The sequence below is a fragment of the Pan paniscus genome, chromosome 18 (genome assembly GCF_029289425.2).
Source record: "Pan paniscus chromosome 18, NHGRI_mPanPan1-v2.0_pri, whole genome shotgun sequence".
NCBI lineage: Eukaryota > Metazoa > Chordata > Mammalia > Primates > Hominidae > Pan > Pan paniscus.
This window is the reverse complement of record NC_073267.2, coordinates 9,392,092-9,417,339: the sequence shown is the minus strand read 5'-3', so window position 1 is coordinate 9,417,339 and position 25,248 is coordinate 9,392,092. Positions and strand designations below refer to the sequence as shown.

The window sequence follows — 25,248 nt, the reverse complement described above, 5'->3', positions numbered from 1 at the left end:
GGCCTCCCAATATGCTGGAATTACAGGCGTGAGCCACTGTGCCCGGCCCGCCCTCATTCTTTAACGTGCGTTTATTGAGCACCTAATATATGCCAGGCACACAAAACTGAGCAAGGCAGATGAGGTGCTTACCCCAAGGAGCCCACATTTTAGTGGAGGAAACAGATGCCAGACACATTCTTCTGTTTTTTTTTTTTTCATGAGATGGAGTCTTGCTCTGTCACCCAGGCTGGAGTGCAGTGGCGCAATCTCGGCAAGACTCCGTCTTGGAAAAAAAAAAAAAAAGAAAGTGCCAAGATCCACTTCCTGTTCTGAGAGGACCCCCGAGTCTACTGTGCAGAGGAACAGTGGCGGGGATTGGGCCAAAGACAGGAGGTGACTGTCCAGAAGGAAGTGGCCCTAACAGAGAGCATGGACACTGCACAGGGGAAGCAAGTGTGCCCAGAGCCTGAGGTCCCAGCCCCCTCTTCTCTGAGACCCCTGGCAGAAGGATGCTTCCTGGGGAGGGGGCTTCATCTACACGGCTTGTGGGGGGCGCAGTGGGGCAGCACAGGGGCCCAGGTTCCAGTCCTAGCCTGGCCTGCAATTGCTGCATGGTTTGGGGGGAGCTGATCCGAGCCTCATTTCCCCATCTGTAGAATGGGACAATAACTCTCCTGCCCACGTTCCCCACAGCACCATTCACAACAGCCAAGATTAAGAAGCAATCTAAGGCTGGGCGTGGTGGCTCACACCTGTAATCCCAGCACTTTGGGAGGCTGAGGTGGGCGGGTCACCTGAGGTCAGGAGTTCGAGACCAGCCTGGCCAACATGGTGAAACCTCATCTCTACTAAAAATACAAAAATTAGCCGGGCGTGGTGGCAGATGCCTGTAATCCCAGCTACTTGGGAGGCTGAGGCAGGAGAATCGCTTGAACTTGGGAGGCGGAGGTTGCAGTGAGCTGAGATCCTGCCACTGCACTCCAGCCTGGACAACAAGAGTGAAACTCTGTCTCAAAAACAAACAAACAAACAAAAAGTAATAAATTTAAATGTCATTCATCAGTGGATGAATGGGTAGAGAAAATGCAGTACCTAAACATGATGGAATATTATTCAGCCATAGAAGAATGAGATCCTTGGCCAGGTGTGGTGGCTCACACCTGTAATCCCAGCACTTTGGGAGGACAAGGCAGGCAGATCACCTGAGGTAAGGAGTTTGAGACCAGCTTGGTCAACGTGGTGAAACCCCATCTCTACTAAAAATACAAAAATTAGTGGGAGAATCACTTGAACCAGGGAGGTGGAGGGTATAGTGAGCTGAGATTGCGCCACTGCACTCCAGCTTGGGCGGCAGGGTGAGACTCTGTATCAAACAAAAACAAAAATAACATATACCCCACAAATATACACAACTATTATGTATTTATAATAATCGACATTTAAAAATTAAAAAAAAAATTCTCTGTACCGTGCTTTAACATGTGCCTGGCACGCCACAGGGGCCTGGAACTTCGAGGCTATTGTCATTACCGGGGCCCCACCCAGACTTCAGCAAGAAGTGTTTTGAAAATCAAGTAACAGCATTAATCATTGCTTACCATGTGCTAGGCTGCCCACTAAGCATTCTGTACACGCTCTTCCACTTCCACAACACAACAGCTTTACTATCAAGGTGGGTGCTGACATTGTCTCCATTTTACAGATGAAGAAACTGAGGTGCGGAGCAGAGAAGTGACCTGGTCAAGGAACCCAGTGGCAGAGTCAGACCCCCCCCCCACTCACCTGTCCCCAGAGCCTGTGCTCTTAGCCCAGCACAGCTGAATGGGATCCCTCCTCATCCAACTCACCCAAATACCTTTCAGAAGATGTAAAGTGGCTTCTCAAAAGGATCAAAGAGGCCAGGCACGGTGGCTCACACCTGTAATCCCAGCACTCTGGGAAGCCGAGGCGGGTGGATCACCTGGGGTTAGGGGTTTGAGACCAAACTGACCAACATGGTGAAACCTCGTGTCTACTAAAAATACGAAAATTAGCTGGGCGTGGTGGCAGGCGCCTGTAATCCCAACTACCTGGAAGACTAAGGCAGAATTCCTTGAACCTGGGAGGCAGAGGTTGCAGTGAGCCGAGATTGTGCCATTGCACTCTAGCCTGGGCGATAGAGTGAGACTCCGCCTCAAAAAAAAAAAAAAAAAAATCAGATCAAAGAATAAGATAGAATCAGGAGGCTGGGCATGGTGGCTGCTGCCTGTAATTCTAGCACTTTGGGAAGCCAAGGCAGGAGGATTGCTTGAGCCCAGGAGTTCCAGACCAGCCTGGGCAATAATGTGAGACCCTGTTTCTACAAATAATAAAAATACAAATAATTAGCCAGGTGTGGTGGTGCATGCCTGTGGTCCCAGCTACTTGGGAGGCTGAACGGGAGGACTGCTCAAACCTGGAGGTAGAGGCTGCAGTGAGCGGTGATCACTCCACTGCACTCCAGCCTGGGCAACAAAGCAAGACCCTATCTCCAAAAAAAAAAAGAAAAAAAAAGGCCGGGCGCGGTGGCTCACGCCTGTAGTCCCAACACTTTGGGAGGCTGAGGTGGGCGGATCATGAGGTTAGGAGATTGAGACTATCCTGGCTAACATGGTGAAACCCCGTCTCTACTAAAAATACAAAAAATTAGCCGGGCTTGGTGGCGGGTGCCTGTAGTTCCAGCTCCTCGGGGGGCTGAGGCAGGAGAATGGCGTGAACCTGGGAGGTGGAGCTTGCAGTGAGCTGAGATCGCAACACTGCACTCCAGCCTGGGCAACAGAGTGAGACTCCGTCTCAAAAAAAAAAAAAAAAAAAAAGAAAGAAACAGGAAACGGTGCAGAATATATGTCTGACCTTGTCAGCAGGGGCAGGGTGAGCAGGGTGGGGTGAATACCCCAGAAGCCGCAAAGGGAAAGAGGGTCAGGTTTGACCACATGGAATCAGAGAGAGGCACTGCCCCCCAGCCCCATCCCCATCCCACCCATTGCCTATGCCTGCTCCCCACCTTCTGCAACAGGAAGAGCTCCAGCCAAGCCTGGGCCTCTCAGGTGTTTTCTGGCATAAACTCTGAGCTTTACTTCTCATCCTACCAGCCACCAGATCCCCGTTCTCTAAGAAACATTTGCAGTGGGCCCTTTGCCATCCCAGGATGAAATCCATAGAAATTTATGTTTCTTAACACACATGTTAAGAGAAAGTTCAGGCTGGGCACAGTGCCTCATGCCTGTAATCCCAGCACTTTGGGAGGCCAAGACGGGTGGATCACTTGAGGTCAGGAGTTTGAGACCAGCCTGGCCAACATGGTGAAACCCGCTCTCTACTAAAAATACAAAAATTAGCCAGGCGTGGTGGCATGTGCCTGTAATCCCAGCTACTCAGAAGGGAGATCACTTGAACCCTGGGAGGTGAAGTTTGCAGTGAGCTGAGATCGTGCCACTGCACTCCAGCTTGGGCAAGAGAGTGAGACTTCGTCTCAAAAAAAATAGTCAAGGCCGGGCACAGTGGCTCACACCTGGAATCCCAGCACTTTGGGAGGAGGCCGGGGTGGGCAGATCACTTGAGCTCAAGAGTTCGAGTCCAGCCTGGCCAACATGGTGAAACCCTCCTGTCTGTACTAAAAACACAAAAATTAGCCCGGTGTGGTGGCGGGCACCTGTAATCCCAGCTACACGGGAAGCTGAGGCAGGAGAACCGCTTGAACCCAGGAGGTGGAGGTTGCAGTGAGCCGAGATCGCACCACTGCGCTCCAGCCTGTGTGACAACAGCAAGACTCCACCTCCGGGGAAAAAAAAAAAAAAGTTCAATGTAATGCCCCAGTGGTAACATAAAAGAAAAATAAAAAGCAATTTATAGGAAAATCTTTACACACTACACATGAATACATATTTCACAACTTCGTATGGATTCTACTGCCCCTGGCTGTGATAAATGCCACTCCAAACCTAGTGTTGACCCAAGAGAAATGAAAACTTGTCCCTACAAAGACTCAAAGACTCGTACACGAGGCCCGGCGCGGTGGCTCAGGCCTGTAATCCCAGCACATTTGGGAGGCGGAGAGGCAGGTGGATTGCTTGAGCTCAGGAGTTCGAGACCAGCCTGGGCAACACAGAAAACCCGGTTTCTACTAAAAATAATTTTAAAAAATTAGCCAGGCTTGGTGTTGTGCACCTGTGGTCCCAGCTACTGGGAAGGCTGAGGTGGGAGGATGGCTTGAGCTTAGGAGGTGGAGGTTGCAGTGAGCCAAGTTCGCACCACTGCACTCCATCCTGGGTGACAGAGTGAGACTCCATCTCAACAACAACAGCAACAACAACAAAAGACTATACACTTTAAATGTGTGCATTTAATTGGATGTCAGTTATATCTCAATAAAGCTGTTGGAAAACAGGATTTTTCAGGGAGTGAAAGAACTCTGTATGACACTGTAATGAGAGATCCATGCCATTATACATTTGTTCAAACAAACAGAACGTACAGCTCCAGGAGTGACCCGCATTTAAACCACGGATTCTGGGCGATGACGTGTCAGTGTAGGTTCACCCACTGTAACAAATGTACCACTCGGGCATGTGATGTGGATAGCAAGGGGGTGCTGTGCGTGTGTGCTGGTCAGGAGTGTCTGGAAAATCCCTGTATTTTCTGCTCAGCTTTTTTTTTTTTTAGGTGGAGTTTCGCTCTTGTTGCCCAGGCTGGTGCGCAATGGTGCGATCTCAACTCACGGCAACCTCCACCTCCTGGTTGATTCTCCTGCCTCAGCCTCCCATGTAGCTGGGATTACAGGCAAGCACCACCACACCCAGCTAATTTTGTAGTTTGTCAGAGACTGGGTTTCTCCATGTTGCTCAGGCTGGTCTCAAACTCCCGACCTTAGGTGATCCGACTGCCTCAGCGTCCCAAAGTGCTGGGATTACAGGTGTGAGCCACCACGTCTGGTCGTTTTTTTGTTTTGTTTTTTTTTTTTTTTTTTGAGACGGGATTTCTCACTCTATTGCCAGACTGGAGTGCAGTGGTGCAATCATGGCTCATTGCAGCCTCGACTTACTGGGCTCAATGTATCCTCCTGCCTCAGCCTCCCAAGTAGTTGGGACCAGAGGCATGTGCCACCACATCCAGCTATTTTTTTTTTCTTTGAGATGGAGTCTCACTCTGGTGCCCAGGCTGGAGTGCAGTGGCGCGATCTCGGTTCACTGCAACCTCTGCCTCCTGGGTTCAAGCAGTTCTCCAGCCTCAGGTTCCTGAGTAGCTGGGATTACAGGCACTACCACCACGCCTAGCTAATTTTTGTTATTTTAGTAAAGACAGGGTTCCACATGCTGGCCAGGCTGGTCTCAAATCCTGACCTCTGGTGATCCTCCCAAAGTGCCGGGATTACAGGTGTGAGCCACTAGGCCCAGCCCTTTCTGTTCAATTTTGCTGTAAACCTAAACTGCCCTAAAAAGCAAAGTCCGTGTTTGTTTGTTTGTTTACAGACAGGACCTCCCTCTGTTGCCCAGGAGGGCAGTGGCATGATCATAGCTCACTGTAACTTCTGACACCTGCGCTCACATGATGTGCCTGCCTCAAACTCCCAAAGTGTTGGGATCATAGGCATGAGCCACTGTGCCCAGCCCTTTTTCTTTTTTTCTTTCTTTCTCTCTCTCTCGCTCCTCCCTCCCTCCCTTTCTTCCTCTTTTTTTTTTTAATTTTAGAAATAAAATATGCTATGTTGCCCAGGCTTGTCTTGAACTCCTGGCTTCTAGGCATCCTCCTGTCTTGGGCTCCCAAGTAGCTGGGATTATGGGCATGAGCCACAGCACCTGACCGTGGATGAATTTTCATAAAGTGAACCCACCCATGTACCCAGACTGAGGGACAGAAGTTTACCAGATCCTAGAATCCCACCTTGTGCCCCTCCTGGTCATGGCCTCCCCCTACCCCCACCCCAGTGTCCCCACTTGTTTATTTGTTTATTTATTTATTTATTGAGGTAGAGTCTGGCTCTGTCGCCCAGGCTGGACTGCAGTGGCACAATCTCGGCTCACTGCAATTTCCACTTCTCAGGTTCAAGCAATTTTCATGCCTCAGCCTCCCGAGTAGCTGGGATAACAGGTGTGCACCATCATGCCGGGATAAGTTTTGTATTTTTAGTAGAGACAGGGTTTCACCATGTTGGCTGGGCTGGTTGTGAACTCCTGAGCTCAAGTGATCCGCCTTCCCAGGCCTCCCAAAGTACTGGGGTTACAGGCATGAGCCACTGTGCCTGGCCTTGACTTTTTAAAAACAGCTTAACTGAGTCATAATTCACACACCATACAGTTCACCCATTGAAAGCACACAATGCAATGATTTTTAGTATATTTACGGACTTGTGCAACTATCGCCACCATCACTTTCAGCACATTTTCATCATCTCAAAAAGAAACCCCTGTACCTTTTAAGTATCAACCGTCTAGCCCGCACCCCCACCCCCAGCCTCTGGCAACCCTTAATCTACTTCCTGTTTCTAGAGATTTGCCCATTCAGAACATTTCATATAGATGGAATCACACAACGTGCGGCCTTTGTCTGGCTTCTTTCTCTTAGCATATTTTCAAGGTTCCTCTGTGTTGTAGCATGCATCAAGATTTCATTCCTGTTGATGAGTGAATAGGTGTCTACTGTATAGATACACAACATTTTGTTTATCCTTTCATCACTTGATGGACATCTGAGCTGTTTCTCCCTTTTGGCTACTATGAGTAATACTGCTATAAACCTTACTCTGTCACCCAGGCTGGAGTGCAGCAGTGCAGTCACAGATCACAGCAGCCTCGATCTCCTGGGCTCAATGGATCCTCCCACCTCAGCCTCCCCAGTAGCTGGGACTACAAGTGGGTGCTACTACTCCTGGCTAATTAAAATTTTTTTTTTTTTTTGTAAAGAAGGGGTCCTACTATGTTGTCCAGGCTGGTCATAAACTCCTGGGCTTAAGAGATCCTCCTGTCTCGGTCTCCCAAAGTGCTGGGATTACAGGCGTGAGCCACCACGCCCAGCCCAACAAGTAAATCATGTATTTATTTATTTATTTATTTATTTATTTATTTTTGAGATGGAGTCTTGCTCTGTCGCCCAGGCTGGATGGAGTGCAGTGGCACTATCTCGGCTCATTGCAAGCTCCGCCTCCCGGGTTCACGCCATTCTCCTGCCTCAGCCTCCCGAGTAGCTGGGACTACAGGGGCCCGCCACCGCGCCCGGCTAATTTTTTATTTATATTTTTAGTAGAGACGGGGTTTCCCCGTGGTTTCGTTCTCCTGACCTAGTGATCCGCCCACCTCGGCCTCCCAAAGTGCTGGGATTACAGGCGTGAGCCACCGCGCCCGGCCTATTTATTTATTTTTAACTTTTTCCCCCCGAGACGGAGACTCGCTGTGGCCCAGGCTGGAGTGCAGTGGCATGATCCTGGCTCACTGCAACCTTCACCTCCCGGGTTCAAGTGATTCTCCTGCCTTAGTCTCCCAAGTAACTGGGATTACAGGCACCCGCCACCAAGCCCGGCAAATTTTTGTATTTTTCATAGACACGGGGTTTCGCCATGTTGGCCAGGCTGGTCTCCAACTCCTGAGCTCAAGTGATCCTCCTGCCTCGGCCTCCCAAAGAGCTGGAATTACAGGCGTGAGCCACCGCACCCGGCCTCAAGTAAATTTTTGTGTGGACAAACATTTTTATTTCTCTTGGGCGCGCAGACACCTAGGAGTGGAGTTGCTGGGTTTTATGGAGACTCCAGGGCTCGTGGTTTGAGGAACCGCCGGGCTTTTTCCACAGCAGCTGCGCGGTTGTTCCCACCAGCCGTCTAGGACGGTTCCTTGCCTGGCTTGGACTAGTTGGTTTCGCTGCTGGGCCTTTTCCCCAGTGGCCCCAATAGGGGCTGCAGAGTGAGGCAGGCACAGTCCTCACCGCCCCCTCCGGGGGCCCTGTTGTCCCGGGCGAGCTCCGGGGACCTCTCTCCTTCCCCGCGCCCCTCAAATACCAAGCTGACCCTGGTCCCGGGATCTAGGCTCGCCTTCAGGGGCTGCTCTCGACTGGCCGTGCCCATGGGCTGGTCGTCTCTCTGTGCCTCAGTTTCCTCTCCTGCAAAACAGAGGTAACATTTTTTACCTCCAAAAACAGGACTCAAGGAAGGCTAGAAATGAAACAAGAGAACAAAATCAAAATCCCCAACGAGAAAATAAAACCCTGTTTTTCTGGTGTGTGTGTGCGTGTGTATGTTTTCTTTCCCTTTTCCTCCTTTCTGTTTTTTGCTTGTTTTCTTCCGTCTCTCTTTTCATTCCTTTATTTCCTTTCTGCTAAAAGTGACGCGCTCCGGGCTTATACAGATTCTAGAGCCAAAGGCAGGTGGGAGCCGCACCTGGCGCGCGTGGCGAGGGGAAGGAACTGCACGGGCGCAGGGACACAGTTCCCTCACTTTGCAGGGGCGTTTTCTGCTGGTGGGTGCAGCCCAGCTCCGCCCCGCCCCGCCCCGGCCCCTACGTCCCGCGCTCTGCGTTCCGCTCTCCCGCCAGTCTAAGGCGCGGACACAAAGGTCCTGTCCGGGCTACTCCCTCCCCGCCCGCCCCCACCGTCCCGGGCTCCTTCCTGCAGCCCCATTGGCCGGGAGCTCCTGGGGGCGGGGATCGGCGCCCCACCCCCTCGGGCCACGCCCCCTCCCGAGCTTCGCGTTCTCAGTCGGAGCGAAGCGGCTGGCGGAGCAGAACGGATTGCAGGGTAGGGAGCTCTTCTCGGGGACCCCAGGATAGGCGCCCCTGGCCCGAGGCCCCGGGAGCCGCAGGGGTGGGGCCTCGGCCTCCTCTGCCTCCATCGTCCCCCATCCTGCAGGGTCTTCTAGCTCGGCAGAGGAGGGTTCCGGGCTGGGTTTCTCGGGGCCTGTTTGGGGAACGCGGGTTGCTCCTCCCCAGGGGAAGGGGTGGGTGTGGCAACAGCGGCAAGGATTCTAGGCGGACGTCGGGTAGTACTTCCCGCCTGGCCACCTGTTCTCTGCGTACAGGGCAAGCTCTTCCCGCCCTCCCCGCTGCTTTTGCCTTTGGGCGGGAGCCCTGGACGGGGGACTCGCCGGGCGGTGGGGCGAGGCGCGGGGGGCGTCGCACGCGGGAAGCAGAGCCACCCCCCGCCGGGCCTGGCCGCGCCAGCTGTGGCTCGAGGTTGGGACGGCGGCCAGACCCGGCGGGGGAGGTGGGGAGCCGTCCTGGCGCCGCGCGATTAGCCGCATCTGGGGGAGGAGGAGCCGCCGGGCGCGCTGGGCCCGGGTGTTTGCGCCCGGATGGGGGTGGGGGTGCCCTAGGCGCTGGAGAAAAACTTCACCCGCGCCCACAGGCCCCCTTTCCGCAGGCTGCGCTGGCGGTTCAGGTTTGCAGGCCGGAAGTGAAATGTTCTTTTTTGATTTTTAAAAAGGAAGCCTCCGGCCCTATGGTTTTCTGGGGTTGGAGTGGATGTGTGTGCTGGGGGAGGCGGAGACGTCCCGCTCCAGGCAGGGCCTCGGGTCTTATAGGTGGGGAAATCTCTGCCAAATAGGAGGCCTCTCGGAGCCTCAGTTTCCCCATCTGCAGACTGGGCTCTGACTTCTTCTGGCATAAGAGGGTGTGTGAGAGTAAAAGGAGGCAGCTAGCCCCGTGCCGGGAGACACGTAAGCTACTGTTTTTTAACTTGCTCTTTTGATATTTCTCAGTCTCTCTGTGCCCAGTCTTGCCCCTGTCATTTGCTTGCCACTCTGAAGCCAGAGGGAACTTATAAAAACAATCCACTTAGATCTACCCCCCGCTGAAAATCGTCCACCGAAGTCCCATTGTCGTCTAAGTCCCCAACTTCTCAGCAGGGCTTCCTGTTACCTTCCGCCACTACCTTCTCTAGCCTCTCCGTGCCTCTGTTCTTCCTCCCTTCGGGCCTTTGGCCCTCTTCTGGGCTCGGGGTCCTCCTTGGAGACCCCACCGCCCTCTGCACTCGCTGGGTGGCCTCGGTGATGACCGTGAGTTCTCGATGCTGGTCCCTTCAGCGCAAGAAAGAGGCGCAGAGCCCGGCTGGGAGTAGATGTTTTGCATGAGCTGAGCTAGGCCCAGCGTGCGTGGGGCCATGGGGTGGGGTTGAGGGTGGTTGACGGTGGGTCCCCTAGGTAGGGGATCGGTCTTTGTTCCACCGAGTGGCAAAGCCAGCGCATTTGGTTCGTGTTCCATCAGCAGGGGCAGGAATGGGAGGGAAGGTGATTTCAGATGGGCCCGTGCCTGACACTTCCACCATCAGCCGCACAACTATTGTGGACTGAGCCCGCCGTGCGCTTGGCATTTTCGCGGCACCATCTGCACAGCGTCCGAGCCCTGCGACACAGCACCGTTCCTGTCCCCTTTGACAGATGAGGAAACTCGGGTGGGGCGGTAAAATCGCCTGGTAGGGGTCACAGAGGGAGTGGGGAGCAGTCAGGGCTCAATCTCAGGTCTGAGCCAAAGCCCCCCGAGAATGGAGGGAAGGATGGAGGGATTGAGTGGGGGAGGAGTGTAGAGTAGGGTTCTTGTTGAGAAGGAGGGCTTGGGCTTCCCGCAGGAGGGGCAGTCCAGGCTGAGAACTGGGGCGGGCGCTGGGTCCCAGGTGGGTGGTGGCGGTGGGGTGACCGTCTCCCTGCTGGGTGGGGTCGCCCGTCCGGTCGAGGCCGTCCGGGGGTGCTAATGGGGGCACAGGCAGCGGCAATGTTGGAGGCCCCCTCGGGTTCCCGGTACACTCCTCGGGTTTCCGGCCTCTTCCCAGCACTCAGGGGCTCCTGAGGGCGGGAGAGCTATTCCCAGCTTGGCGGGGCCTGGGAGGGGGCTCTGGGCAGACGTAGGCGCCGGGCTGCACCTTCCCTGCCCGCCTGTTTGCACTTCTCTGTGACTGTTGGCTTCAGGTCCTTAGCCAGCAGAGGGCTGACTCCGGCCTGGCTGCCCCCTCCCCTTTGCCTCCCGTCCCTCCCCCTGGACACTCCAACCCCCATCCCTTCGTGTCCCTCCCCCTCCTCTCTCTCTGCTCCTCCCTCGCCAGACCCCCCCGCTCTCCCCGGAACAATGGAGGGGAATGTGGCTAGGCCAGCCTGACGCTGCTGCGTCAACCTCTGGCTCGTTCTCGGCCTCTATCGCTTCCAGGGACCCTTCTATCTGGGCTCAGCTGACCCGCCCCGCCTCTCGGCCCACGTGCCGGCAGTTCTCCCAGGCTGGGGCTCAGCTGCGCTGGAGACTGGGATGGGTCAGCTCAGTGTCTCTGTCTGTTTACAAAGGAGGAACCCAGGTGCACTAAGGTAACTTCGCTACTCTTCTAGAGTCTCACCCCGATCCCTGCGCCATTTCCCTTCCACCTCCTGCACTGGTAAGCCTTGGGCTGTGAGATGGGCCAGTGTAGCCGGGCTACTGCCGTGTTCCCTGGGTCAGGGACACCTGCCTCACTGGGAGCGCCTTAGAAATGTATAATCTTGGCCAGGAATCTCGAGCCTGTAATCCCAGCACTTTGGGAGGCCGAGGTGGGAGAATCTCTTGAGCCCGGGAGGTCGAGACCAGCCTGGACAACATAGTGAGACCTTGTCTCTACAAAAAATAAAAAAATTAGCTGGGTGTGGTAGCACACGCCTGTAGTCCCAGCTACTTGGGAGGTTGAAGTGAGAGGATCCCTTGAGCCCAGGAGGTTGAGGCTGCAGTGAGCCATGATTGTGCCACCAAACTCCAGCCTGGGTAACAAAGCAAGACCCTGTCTCAAAAAAAATAAAAAAGAAATGAAGAATCTCAGGCCCCACCCCACACCTGCTGAATGGCAATCTGCATTTGAACAAGATCCCCAGAGATTCCTGACTGCATTAAAGTAGGAAGTAGAATCACTGGCTTAACTCTGTGCCTTAGTTTCCTCATCTGTAAAACGGGGCTGCTAAAAGTGCCTCCCCTGTTGGGTCGATGTTTACATGCATGTAGTTGATGTTTGTAATCCCCCAACAGGGCCTGACACAGAAGTCTGTGGACAGTGGCTGTAGGGTGTATGAAAGCACTACAGCCTGCCCCATCCCCATAGTGCGGGCCACTATCCACCCACCACACCTGCCAGCAGTGGGCTGGCTCCGGGCTGGAAGCTGCCCCAACACCATGCCCAACCCTGGCCTTCCCCAGCCAGCATCCCATGGAAGGCTCAAGACACCCTTATTTTGCAGAGCAGGCTTGGAGAGGTTCTCGCTTTGCCAAGAATGAGGTGTCTGACTTGAACTCTTATCCCCCTGCCTTCTATCATCCTGTCTTCAATAAAGGGGCTGAAGCTATTAAGAATGGAATCTCTGGCTGGGCACGGTGGCTCATGCCTGTAATCCCAGGACTTTGGGAGGCTGAAGCGGGTAAATCATGAGAGGTCAGGAGTCCGAGACCAGATTGGCTAAAATGGTGAAACCCCGTCTCTACTAAAAATACAACAATTAGCTGGGTGTGGTGGTACATGCCCGTAGTCCCAGCTACTCGGGAGGCTAAGGCAGGAGAATCGCTTGAACCTGGGGGGGCGGGGGTCTGCAGTGAGCTGAGATTGTGCCACTGCACTCCATCCTGGGCAACAGAGGGAGACTCTGTCTCACAAAAACAAAAATGAATGGAGTCTCCTTCAATGAGCTCCCTCTTACTAGAGTGTAAATGGCTGATAGCACTGCTAAAGCCCTCCTTGCAGTAAGCACAGGGCTGCTTGGCTCCCATTGATGTGGGTGGTGGGTTTTCAGGCCAGGAGGGCAGGAAGTTGGGGAGTGGGTAACGGGGGCTGCATGATTGGGCCGTAAGTCTCCAGACATGGGGGCAGGCTGAGCAGGGGCTGGGAAAGCCAGTCTTGGTACCCAGCTGAACTCCAGGACCTTCCAGGAGGAGCTGCAGAGCCTATGGAAAATTCCCAGGCTATTTTGGGCCGAGGCCCCCTTCTCCCAGCCGACACACCCATCCCTGGGGCAGTCAGGGTGGGCGTGGCTTCCTGCCCCCACCACCCTGGGCTCCCTGTCTTGGCCGGGCACTCATCAGAGCCTGGGGGCTGACTGGGGAAGGGGGTGCATGGCCAGCTGGGCACCTCCTGGTACAGCCTCTCCCCCTTACCCTGCTGGCTTTTTCTCCGTAGCATTTCTGCTGTCTGACTTACTCCGTATTTCACCAGGGTCTTTGTTAGCTGGGCGACCCTGGGCAAGTTACTTGACTCTTTGTGTCTCCGTTCTCCCATTAGTGAAATGGGGATAGAATGAGCTGAGCTGTGTGAAGTGTTGTAAAGTAGTAAGCAGAATGGCCCCAGGACACTGCTGTGGTGGTGGTAGTCATGGTCTGTCCCACTCCCTTATCTGTTGGTTCAATAGGAAGTGGCAGAGTTCATCAAGGTCCCCTGTGGCAGCACAGGTGCCCAGCGTGCTGTGCGGTGAGGTGAGGCTCCCCGCTCCATGGACGTGTGCATACAGACGGCAACAAGTTCACGCATGCAGACACGTGTATGCGCTCAGATGCAGAGACAGCCATGTGTGGGCACATATGTATGTGTACACATGCGTATACACACAGCACACACATACACATGTGCATACACCTACATACCTGTGCACAAACGAGCACACATGTACATGCAGCCTGGCAGTCATGACACCTTGGGCGTGACATTTGGTCGAAGTTTGTTGCAGGCCAGAAGCTCATCTGAGTGGCGGATCTGTTTGCAGCCTTCCTCCCTCCCCCAGCTGTGGGGAGCTGAAGGCTAGTCACAGAGGGCAGGCCCTGTCTTCTGCTGGGGACACTCCAAGGCCATGCCTGGTATTGCTGGGAGAGCAGTGGCTGGCTGGAAGCTGGGACTGTGCTGGTGGGCGGGGCTGCTGTGTGCCCCCATCCTTGTGTATGTGTGTATTGTGGAGGGGACACAGCAGCGGCTGGCCAGGGCCTCAGAGCTGGCTTCTGGGTGCCTGGCTACCCGCCCCCCAGTTGTTTTCTTTCCAGTTGGACTTTGCCCGGCCCTCCCCCGCACTGAGGCCATTCACTCCTCTCTGCTGGGCCTACTGGGGAGTGAGTGGCCCTTGGACAGGCCTACTCTGGCCACCCCAGCTTGGCTTCAGCCCAGATGGGCCATGAGAGGCTGGATAAAGCTCCTGGGTCTCCCAGGTGGCACTGCCCCCGCCTCTAGTCACGTCTGCTCCGTGCCTCAGTTTCTTCCACTATCAGGTGAGCAGGAATGTAGCCACCTCCTGCTGGGCTGGGCATGGTGCTGAGTGCACACCAATGCAGTGGCAGCCAGCTGGGGCTTTGGGTCCTAATGCTGGCAAAGAATGAGGCTTGGAAGCTGGGTGTGGTGGCTCACACCTGTAATCCCAGCACTTTGGGAAGCCAAGGTGCGCCGATCGCTTGAGCCCAGGAGTTTAAGACCAGCCTGGGCAACATATTGAAACCCTGTCTCTACAAAAAATACAAAAAATGAGCTGGTTGTGGTGGCACGTGGCCGTAGTCCCACAACCCAGGAGGCTGGGGTGGGCGGATCACCTGAGCCCAGGAGGTTGAGAGGCTTCAGTGAGCCATGATCGCGCCACTGCATTCCAGCCTAGGTGACCAAGTGAGATCCTATCTGGAAAAAAAAAGAAAAAAAAAAAAAGAGCCAGCCTTGTGGCCATTCCTGGACCGTCTGGAGACCCTGCTCTGTGCCAGTGCCTGTGCTGGGCCCTTGGGACACAGAGGGGCCCTGTGCTGCCCTCAGACTCCTCACCCCTACAGGCCATGAGCTTCCAGTGGCATCTGTGAAGGATTGGGTGCACTTGGGGTGTTAAGGGGGCTTGGGTGGAGAAAGAAGGGGGTCCCCATTTTGGGTCTGTGCCATTCACCCAGGGGAAAATGGGTGTGACAAATGGAAGATGCAAGGATGACGGTGGTGACAATGACAGTGATGATGATGATGACACGGCATGATTCCTGAGCGGGCCCTGCCCTTTCCACCACCTCTCCTGCCTCCCATTCCTAGTCCCCCACCCATCACATGGTTTCCCCACTGGCCTCAGTCCCACCCGGGCCCTTGCCAACCTCAGGGCCTTTGCACAGGCTGTTCCCCATACCTGGAACAGCCTCCCTCCGTTTTGCAAATGGTACCCCTTTCTTGCTGTTCAGGGTCCTGCAGGCACCCTGATTAGCATGTGTATTCCCACCCTTCTCCCCCTATCCCCTTCTGTCTGTTTCTTTACAGCCCTTTTGGGATCTGTAATGATCTGGTTTATGTTTATTTAACTGTTTATTCTCTGGCTTCAAGTTCAGCCCTTTGTCTCTGGGGCCTTGAACAGGGCTTGGTATTGGGCACGTATCTGTTGAGTGACTTTATGATGACAATTATAACAACAGTCGTAGCTGACAATTACTGCTCACTGGACCTGGGCGGACAGTGTGCCCAGTGCTTAGTGTGTATTATTTTGTTTTCAGTTCAGCCTGATGGTGTGAAATCGGGACTATTATAATTCCCATTTTCCAGATGTGGAAACTGAGGCCCAGAGAGATTAAGTAACTTGTACAAGACCACACAGCAGGCAAGGGGTAGGATTAGAAGTCAGCTATGCTTCATTAGCCGGGCGTGATGGCGGGCACCTGTAACCCCTGCTACTTGGGAGGCTGAGGCAGGAGAATCGCTTGAACCCAGAAGCTGGAGGTTGCAGTGAGCCGAGATTGTGCCATTACACTCCAGCCTGGGCGACAGCAGGACTCCATCTCAAATTAAAAAAAAAAAAAAAGAAGTCAGCTATGCTTGACTCCAGGAGAAAGGAGGGAGGGAGACTTTGGATAGAACAAGGCAGGGCAGTGTCTCTAACTGTGGAGTTGCAAAGCCACTGTTCCCATCTGCTGTCCTGGGAGGCCTGGACAGGGCCCTCCCCTCCCAGGGCCAGCCTCTTTCCTGGAACTCTGGGCGTTGAACATTCTAGGACTCTATGACCTGTGCTGGTGGGTCATGCGGGGGCCCTGGCCCCCACGCCAGCAGCTGGGGCCTTTTTGAGGTGGGGGCTCCCTGGACTCAGGTTCCTCCTTGGCCGCGGCTGTAGCTGAGAGAAGGGACAGGAGGTAGGATGCCACCTCCTCCAGAAGGCAAGCCAGCCACCAGCTTCCCAGCCCGACAGAACTGAGGCCCAACGGGAGAGTGCAGCAATGTCCGGGGAGGGGTTCTGACATTTCAGGGATGGGGCATCCCTTCTCCTCTGAGCAGTCGGGCCTGGTTCTTGGGTGGCTATGGTTGAAGGCGGTTCGGGGGGTGTGGTGGGATTTTTGGGTGATGTAGGTTGAAGACTCCTATAAATGAGGGGACTGGGGTGGCAAACTGAGGTTGAAGGTTGTGAGAGCTTCATTTCTTTCCACGAGCAGCTGGAAACCTGGATTTTGAGGAAACCCCCTGGGATGTTTAAGATAGTTCAGGCCGGGCATGGTGGTTCATGCCTGTAATCCTAGCACTTTGGGAGGAAGAGGTGGGAGAATCCGTTGAGCCCAGGAGTTTTGAGATCAGCCTGGGCAACATAGTGATACCCTGTCTCTATTTAAAAGAAAAAAAAAAAAAATTAGGCATGGAGGTCAAGGCTACAGTGAACTCTGATTATGCCACTGCCCTCCAGCCTGGGTGACAGTGAGACACTGTCTCAAAAAAATAAAAGTTATTTATTTTTTTTTGAGACGGAGTCTCACTCTGTCACCCAGGCTGGAGGGCAGTGCTGTGATCTCGGCTCATTGCAACCCACAGCTCCCTGGTTCAAGCAATTCTCCAGCTTTGGCCTCCCCAGTGGCTGGGATGACAGGCACCCACCACCACGCCCAGCTAATTTTGTATTTTTAGTAGAGACTGGTTTTCGCCATGTTGGCCAGGCTGGTCTCCAACTCCTGACCTCAGGTGATCCACCTGCCTCAGCCTCTCAAAGTGCTGGGATTACAGGTGTGAGCCACCGCACCTGGCCCATGCTTCAAATCTAAATTTGAAAACCCCATGGGACCTGAGTCAAACCTATCCAGGGCTGCTGCTGTCCCTCCCGGCTGTGTGGCGTTGAGTGGTGTCCTGAGTTAGGCTTCTCCCTACTTCATCTCGTACCCCCATCACCAGCCCTGCGCACGTGCCAAGTGATGCCCACCCAGCTGCCCCACTTTGCAGATTCGGAAACTGAGCCCAGAGAGGGGAAAGGACTTACCCAAGGGCCTCTGACTGCTGGACTGTTTCTCTTTCCCGTGAACCTCGAGCTGAGGCCGCGTTAGAGCCAACACCTTTGTATTCAATGTTCAGTGTTTATTGTGTACAGCGAGTGTCCTGCTCTTGAAAAATTGTCAAAAGCACAGCAGCAGCTAGGGAATGCCCTCCAGCTGGATTTACGGGTACATACTAGGGGTCACAGAAGGAATTTGATTTCATAGCAGCGCGGCGACCCGGGCTGTGTGGAAATTCACTGGGCCTGATGGAGCTGGATGCAGCCTTGGAAATTCTCCCTTTCCCTTTGGGCTCCCGCAGCAGGCCCCCCAGTCCTGGGTGCAGGCTTGTGACGGCTGCTCAGGGATCCAAACGTGGCCCCTGAGCTCTCTGTGATGTGTTCCACAGTTCCCTGGAGGCAGATGCTGCGTGAGGGTCAGTTTTTGCCCCTGCTTCCCTGTGGTGTCTGGCTCCCAGCAGCGTCAGGGAGGGTCCGTGGAGTGGCTGAGTTTGGATCTAGGTGGTTGGCATTAAAATCTCCCTGGCTTTGGGTTTTCTTTTTTGAGACAGAGTCTTGCTCTGTAGCCCAGGCTGGAGTGCAGTGGTGTGATCTCAGCTCACTGGAACTTCCGCCTCCCAGGTTCAAGCAATTCTCATGTCTCAGCCTTCAAGTAGATGGGATTACAGGTGCCTGCCGCCATGCCCAGCTAATTTTTGTATTCGTATTAGAGACTGGGTTTCCACATGTTGGCCAGGCTAGTCTCGAACTCCTGACATTAAGTGATCCGCCTGCCTCGGCCTCCCAGAGTGCTGGGATTGCAGGTGTGAGCCACTGTGCCTGGCCCCTGGCTTTGGGTTTTCTGCTCACCTTCCTCACCTGCCTCTTTCCCTCCCACAAATACTATGTGTCCCAAGTGTGCCGGCATCCATGCCTTGTGTTGGGGACACAGAGGGGACCGATGCCATCCTGGTCATGGGGGAGGATGTGGTATTTTCATGAAGAGCTATGATGGAGGGGGCCCCACGGTTGCTTCAGGAGCCCGGAGTAGGCATCTGACCTCGCCAGGCGTGCTCCCAGACAAGGTGACAGTGGTGCTGAGGTGCCCGAGAGGAATGAGCCTCAGATACTGGACTGTCAGACGTGGACATGGGGGTAAGCACAGGGTCCCTACCTTGCAAGGCACGAGCCCCTGACAGCCTCTTCTCCTTCCAGGTCAGCCATGTCATCTGAGCCTCCCCCACCACCACAGCCCCCCACCCATCAAGCTTCAGTCGGGCTGCTGGACACCCCTCGGAGCCGTGAGCGCTCACCATCCCCTCTGCGGGGCAACGTGGTCCCAAGCCCACTGCCCACTCGCCGGACGAGGACCTTCTCGGCGTGAGTCTGGAGCGGGCTGGGGACGCGTTCTCAGATGGATCTCTTGCCTGAGGCCAGAGATTCACTGTGTCTCTGGTCATTTTTGGGCCTATGTCCCGGACTGTCAAATAGGCAGACCTGGGGCTGGGCCGTGGGCTGAGGGTGAGAAACTAGGAAGGCGCCTTGTAAATTCAGGGTACTGCCTAGCCCAAAAGAACCTGTTACCAGCTGGGAGTGGCAATGGGTGGGCAATTGCTGAGGTCAGAATCGCTGGGCTTTAACCACACATGAGAGTCTGTTTCCCTGTAAGACTGTGAATTCTGCAGCTGCAAAATGGACACAGCACCAGGGCTGCGAAGGACCCACACGATGCCTGGCAGATGCAGGTCTCAGGCCCTGCGAGTGGAGGATGCTTGTGTTATTAATAGTAAATCATTAGTTTCTGGAGGGATGTTCAGTGATGTTTTAGTTCAACTCCCTCTTTCCAGGAGGGAAAACAGGCCCGAGAAAATTTGCCAGGGTCATCCAAAGAGTCCTTTCCCCCAGCATCTTTGTGAGCGGCTCCCAGGGTTGAGGGTTGTGCAGTCCTCAGCCTGTGTGACTGTACATGGTGGTCCTGGCCAGGGCTTGATGGGGCACAGCTGTGGGCAGGGGCTGGAATGAGCTTTGTGTGCCCAGGAGCGCTGATGGGGCCCCTGACATTTCCCCCTCTCTGTCAGGACGGTGCGGGCTTCACAGGGCCCCGTCTACAAAGGAGTCTGCAAATGCTTCTGCCGGTCCAAGGGCCACGGCTTCATTACCCCAGCTGATGGCGGCCCCGACATCTTCCTGCACATCTCTGAGTGAGTCAGCAGCGGGTCTGGGTGGCCTGGCTAGGGTGGGCGCTTCCTTGGCCCTGTGGAGGTGGGGATGGTGTGTGACTCTGATGGGCACTGGGTGTGAGGACGAATGGCTGGGCCTGTGTGACTCTGCCTGTGGCTGGTGCTCCAGCTGTACTCCTGTGTGTGTGTTGGGTTGGGAATGGCTGGGCCTGTGTGACTCTGCCTGTGGCTGGTGCTCCAGCTGTGCTCCTGTGTGTGTGTTGGGTTGGGGTTGTGAGACTCTACGGAGCTGTGTTGGGGGATGTGAGGCTGGGGGCGACACGGTACCTGTGATTGTCCCTGGGTGTGTCTTTGTGAATAGGTGTGTAAGGTTTTGTGTGTGCTGGGCGTGGTGGCTCACGCCTGTAATCCCAGCACTTTGGGAGGCCAAGGTGGGTGGATCACGAGGTCAGGAGATCCAGACCATTCTGGCTAACGGTGAAATCCCGTCTCTACTAAAAAAATACAAAAAAAATTAGCCGGGCATGGTGGCGGGCACCTGTAGTCCCAGCTACTCGGGAGGCTGAGGCAGGAGAATGGTGTGAACCTGGGAGGCGGAGTTTGCAATGAGCCGAGATTGCGCCACTGCACTCCAGCCTGGGCAACAAGAGCGAGACTCCATCTCAAAAAAAAAAAAAAAAAATTAGCAGGGTGTGGTGACAGGTGCATGTAATCCCAGCTACTCGGAAGGCAGAGGCAGGAGAATCACTTGAATCCAGGAGGTAGAGGTTGCAGTGAGCCGAGATCTCACCATTGCACTCCAGCCTGAGTGACAAGGGTGAAACGCCATTTCAAAAAAAAAAAAAAAAGGATCGGGCATGGTGGCTCACACCTGTAGTCCCAGCACTTTGGGAGGCGGAGGCGGGCGGATCACCTGAGGTCAGGACTTCAAGACCAGCCTGGCCAACATGGTGAAATCCTGTAATCACAAAAATAAATACAAAAAAAAAAAAAAAGCGGGGAATGATGGCGGGTGCCTGTAATCCCAGCTACTTCGGAGGCTAAGGCAGGAGAATCACTTGAACCCAGGAGGTGGAGGTTATGGTGAGCCGAGATCGCGCCATTGCACTGCAGCCTGGGCAACAAGAGCAAAACTCCATCTCAAAAAAAAAAAAAACAAAAAAACAAAAAAAACCAGATCTGCCCAAGATCACATAACCAGAAAGTGATGGAAATGGATCTGGGGGTGCCCGACTATGCTTGTGGGAGACAGGGTGGTGTCAGCTGTGTATGGTGTGTGTGCGCGTGTGCATGGTGCATGTGTGTGAGCAGCAGGGACTGCTGGGGTGAGTCCGAGTGCCCATTATATCTGGCCAAGGACACCCCATGAGGCTGGGGAGCCCTGTTTGGCCTGGGGACCAGTCCAGCTTCCTGCCCTCCTTTGGGGGAGGTGGACAGGCTAGGGGCTGTCCTGCCCCTTTGCTCAAGGAAGGAAGTTTGGGGTGGGCCTTTCTCCTGCTGCATGCTTACTGACGTCCTTCCTTCCTGAGTGTCTGAAAACCCTTGGGGAGTCTGGGGTGGGGCGCACACATCCTAGGGCTGGGCTAGAAGGCACCCAGCCCCCCATGCTTCACCTCTGATCCTCTGGGCAGCCTTTAGACAGGGGAGGACCCTCGATCTGCACCCTTGTCTCTACCTGCTTCTTTGGCCTAAGCACCCCCAAGTCTTTTACTTCAGGCAGGGGCAGACAGAGTCCTACTCTGCACAGCATACCCGCTAACACGGAAACCACATTTCTGAAAAGAGGAGCCCACTACAATGGGGGAGTTACCCCTCCTTTGCCCACCCCTGCCCCATGCTTACCTATCAGACCGGCAGGCAGGAGAAGAATACCAAGGTGACGCATTTCACATATGAATGCATACATGGATGTGTAAGGGTATTTCCATACTGCCTCGTCCCAGAAAGGATTTTGAATCAGTAAGGAAGACATAGAGGTTGGGGCAAAGAAATATTTAGGAAGATGGAAATACTGTGATATCTGGTTCTGCTGCTGGAAGTGGGCTGCAGATTTATTTCTGAGCTCCCTCGTGACCAGATCAAAGAGGGAAACACTCTTCACCATACGATTCTCCAATCAAAACAAACCAGTTACTAGGGGAGCTGGCTGGCCCTGGCATTTAGCATCTGAAGGGGGTTTTCCTCTGGGGGGGTTTCATCAAGGGGACATCAAGATGCCAGTCTCATGTGAGAGGGTGACTCATGTCCCCTAGAAAGTAAGGGAACCTTCCTGGGGGTGGTCACAGGGAGAGGCCCCTCCAGGAACTAGCTTCAAGCACCAAAGGGACCTTCTTGAAGGCTCTCTGGGAGTCCAGGCGTGGTGGCTCATGCTTGTAATCCCAGCACTTTCGGAGGCTGAGGCAGGTGGCTCACTTAAGGTCAGGAGTTTGAGACCAGCCTGGCTAACTAACATGGTGAAACCCCGACTTTGCTAAAAATACAAAAATTAGCTGGCTGTGGTGCCTATAGTCCCAGATACTTGGCTGAGGCAGGAGAATCACTTGAACTCGGGAGGTGGATGCAGTAAGCTGAGATCACACCACTGCACTCCAGCCTGGGCAACAGAACAAGACTGTCTCAAAAAAAGGCAGGCTGGGAAACTGGGGAATTTGAGAACAAAGACATGGTGTGGTTTCTGAGACTCCTGGAACCAGGGGCTGCCGTGCTGAGGACCTCAGGAAAGCCCTGCCCAGGCCACCCCTCAACTCGGATTCTCACTCCATGATGGCCTTCTTTCTCTCTGGCTTGGACTGGCTGTCTTTACTCTTCCTTCACAAGCCCAGGCTCCCTCCCACATTTCATGTCACCATGTGAGCACCCACAGGTGGCTGAGCTCTTTCAGTTCCAGCATCAAAAGTCCCAGGGAAGGAGCTGATTGGGCCAGGGCCTCCTTGGCTAGGACAGAGGCTGGGGGCAGTGTGGCAGCTCCCTCTGGTGGAGGGGCAGTTCTTTGGAAAGAGGTTCCCGGTGGTTGGTCAGATGGTGCCTGCTGTGGTGGCTGGTGTCTTGGGGAAGGGAGCCGTGTCCCAGTGTGAGCCCTGACTGCTTTATTTATGCCCCTGTAGCGTGGAAGGGGAGTATGTCCCAGTGGAAGGCGACGAGGTCACCTATAAAATGTGCTCCATCCCGCCCAAGAATGAGAAGCTGCAGGCCGTGGAGGTCGTCATCACTCACCTGGCACCAGGCACCAAGCATGAGACCTGGTCTGGACATGTCATCAGCTCCTAGGAGATGGTGGAAGCACCCCTTATCCTGTGCTTGTGGGAGACTTTGCGGGGAGGAGGCAGCAGACACTGGAGATGACATTCTTCCACACGAGACGGGGCTTCAGCCGGGCATGGTCCCTTTCAAGTATCTCCTGGAGGAAGGGGTATGGGGGGCAGGTGTGGGGTGTTCCCGGCCATCAGCACAGCCTATGACCATTGCAACAACCTCTCCCCATCTGAAGAGCATTAAAAGCATTTAAAAAGGAGAGGTGCCCACTGGTGGCTGAGTGGAGGTTCCAACCCCATCCCAGGGCGTGGATCAAGGGTGGTATTTCTCCAGCTGCTCAGACACATGGGCTCAACCCACAGAATCCCTCTTCCTCTTGGAGCTGGAGGCCCCAGATTCCCAGATCTGGCCCCCTGGCAGCTGACAGGGACCTTGCGTGACTTCTCCAAGGCAAATTTCCACCTAAGTGCCCCCTTGTGCCTCTCCTGGGGCCTGGGCAAAGCAGTTTTCTAATTCTTGGCTTGGTTGGTTGTAGGGGAGCTGGCTTGAAGTGGGTGGGAAAAGGCGGGGGTGGCGGTCTTTGGATTGGACGGATGTTGCCTTCTGGTGCCTTTGCAGTGGGAGGCGGCATAGCTGCCTGTCTGGGGAAGACAGTTCTCCCAGCACTCCCACACCTGGGCACAGCAGGCTGGTACTGGGAGGCTGAACCCCTCTTAGAGCCTGACCTTTTCATCTGCCTTCTGGTTGTGTCACCATCACTCAACAGCCATTTCACAGCCCCTGTAATTATGGCGGCGGGGGGTTGGGGGGGGTGGTGGTGGGAAGGGCTTGTGGAGAGGACAGAGTCTTTGTTTAAAAACTTTGTCCTGATCCATCCAGAAAAGAGTAGGTAGCTTGCATCCTGACAGCCTGGCAAACTCAAGAAAGTTGAAGGAGAAACATACCTTTGGAGAGGGGTTTTTTTTTAAAACTAGTGTTAAGAAATGCTTAGGGATTTTTTTTTTTTCTTATTTTTCATAACTAAAGCTTTCAGCCAGAGCCGGCTCTGTTTGCACTTTGCTGCCGACATTGCAAACTTTTTGGCAGGGTGGGAGACTGAGTCCCATTCTGTCACCCAGGCTGGAGTGCAGTGGCCCGATCTCAGCTTACTGCCACCTCTGCCCTCCAGGGTTCTGGCAATTCCGCCTCAGTCTCCTGAGTAGCTGGGATTACAGCCACCACACCTGGTTAATTTTTGTATTTTTAGTAGAGACCAGGTTTCATCATATTGGGCAGGATGGTCTTGAACCCCTGACCTCATGTGATCTGCCCATCTCAGCCTCTCAAAGTGCTGGGATTACAAGTGTGAGCCATCACGCCCGGCCTGCAAACTTTTTTGTAGGTATTTCTGGTAAACAAATCCTTAGGTTATCTTTGCTGTGATTGTGGTTTGGCTTTAGTCATGATTTAAAAGTAGAAATAGCTAGGCATTATTTTTTGAAATATATGACCTATACGTAGTCAAGAATCCACTCAACAGAGGGAAGCAAACCTTTTGGAAACTGGCTTTTGGGCAGACAGTAAACGTCCAGTTTGATGCTGGAAGCATGAACAGCTTCATCAGGTAGGTACTCCTCAACTCTGATGAGTTTGTCCTTTCAGCCTAAGGGGGTGGAAGGGAGTTGTTTGTTTGAAAATAGCAAATACGCATGTTGATTGCGAGTGTGTGGAGACAAAGGCAGTTCCCACCACAGTTAGGTCCTGGCCATTGTTTCCTCGCCTGCGATGCTCCTTGTACTTCCTCGATGCTTCTTGTACGTCCTCACCCTCCTCTCCCGCCTCTGCCTTCTGCCGGGTCAAAGGTGGCCTTTTTCTCTCCAGCCTTGAATTGTTCCCTCCTGGCTTCCCAAGGGCCCATCTGCTGGTACAGTCCACACTTCCAAAGCCAAGACCCGAGAGGGCTCTTTCACTACCCCAAGCCTCTCTCCCGCTCTGTCCTCGCCTTGGCATGGGTGGCATTGCTGTGACCCCGTGTGCTGGCGCACTGGCAGGCTCTGGCCGGCAGTGAGCTGGGGGATTGCAGTGAGCTGGGGGATTGCATTCTGCTATTCAGGGGTGACCTTGGGATTCTGTCTTGGCAGAATCCTTTGTCAACGGCTCTTGCTCTGTCCTTCCTGTTTGGCCACAGCTCTTTCAATCAATGGGTATTCTAGAACTGCAGGATGTCAGAGCTGGAAGGGACGCGACACCGGTTTACAGAAGGGGAAACTCCTGGAGGCTCTGGGAGGGACGGAGGTTTTTGGTGACAGAGCGAGAGCTGAAACTGAGGATTCCTGAATCCAGATCTTGCCTCCCATCAGCCATCTTTCTCCCAATAAATTTTTGTTTTGTGCAAGGCTATGCGTGTGTTTGTGTGGAGGCTGGCTCACCAAGTTTTTCCTTTTAAGTCTTCAGATAAGGGTGTCTCCCCCAGGTGAGGCTGACACATTCCACGTGGCACTCTGTTTTTTTAGGGGATGGTGAATAAGAGGATGGGATCATCTATTTTTTAGTCATCATTCTCTAGCATGAGAAAGCTTAGCAGGGAGGAGAATGCGGCTTCCTGGCAATAGAAAATGCCAGTAACTTGGTCAGCGGCACTCCAGTGCCCTGTTGAAGCTTTTAGGATGTGTGAGTTACACCTCATCCCCATCAGCTGTGGGAAGAGAGGAC

The 25,248-nt window shown here is 54.1% G+C and overlaps 1 protein-coding gene across 8 annotated transcripts; it reads left to right on the top strand.

Moving 5' to 3' along the window:
• The first annotated feature begins 8,570 nt into the window (after nucleotides 1–8,570).
• CARHSP1 (calcium regulated heat stable protein 1) lies at nucleotides 8,571–24,936 on the top strand. 8 transcript variants are annotated; one of them, XR_008621348.2, is made up of 5 exons: nucleotides 8,571–8,718; nucleotides 18,341–18,505; nucleotides 19,204–19,326; nucleotides 22,410–24,160; nucleotides 24,750–24,936. XR_008621348.2 is itself a non-coding variant. In XM_003808298.6 (4 exons), exons 2-4 carry the CDS (start codon nucleotides 18,348–18,350, stop codon nucleotides 22,570–22,572), a joined length of 444 nt encoding a protein of 147 aa, XP_003808346.1. In that variant the 5' UTR covers nucleotides 8,571–8,718; nucleotides 18,341–18,347; the 3' UTR covers nucleotides 22,573–24,936. The 8 variants fall into 8 exon arrangements, 4 of the variants coding, with proteins under 4 accessions (XP_003808346.1, XP_003808348.1, XP_063454018.1 ...); XR_008621347.2 differs by having other exon boundaries at nucleotides 24,725–24,936; XR_010110358.1 differs by lacking the exon at nucleotides 8,571–8,718 and adding an exon at nucleotides 11,030–11,266.
• The last annotated feature ends 312 nt before the right edge of the window (nucleotides 24,937–25,248 follow it).

What these genes read in the sequence shown, in the direction of transcription:
- CARHSP1 (XM_055099499.2), top strand. Translation starts at nt 11,211, where the DNA reads ATGGGTCAGCTCAGTGTCTCTGTCTGTTTACAAAGGAGGAACCCAGGT. An exon ending in AGGAACCCAGGTGCACTAAG is followed by an intron (nt 11,267 to 18,340) that starts GTAACTTCGCTA and finishes TTCTCCTTCCAG; the next exon opens with GTCAGCCATGTCATCTGAGC. An exon ending in CGGACGAGGACCTTCTCGGC is followed by an intron (nt 18,506 to 19,203) that starts GTGAGTCTGGAG and finishes CCTCTCTGTCAG; the next exon opens with GACGGTGCGGGCTTCACAGG.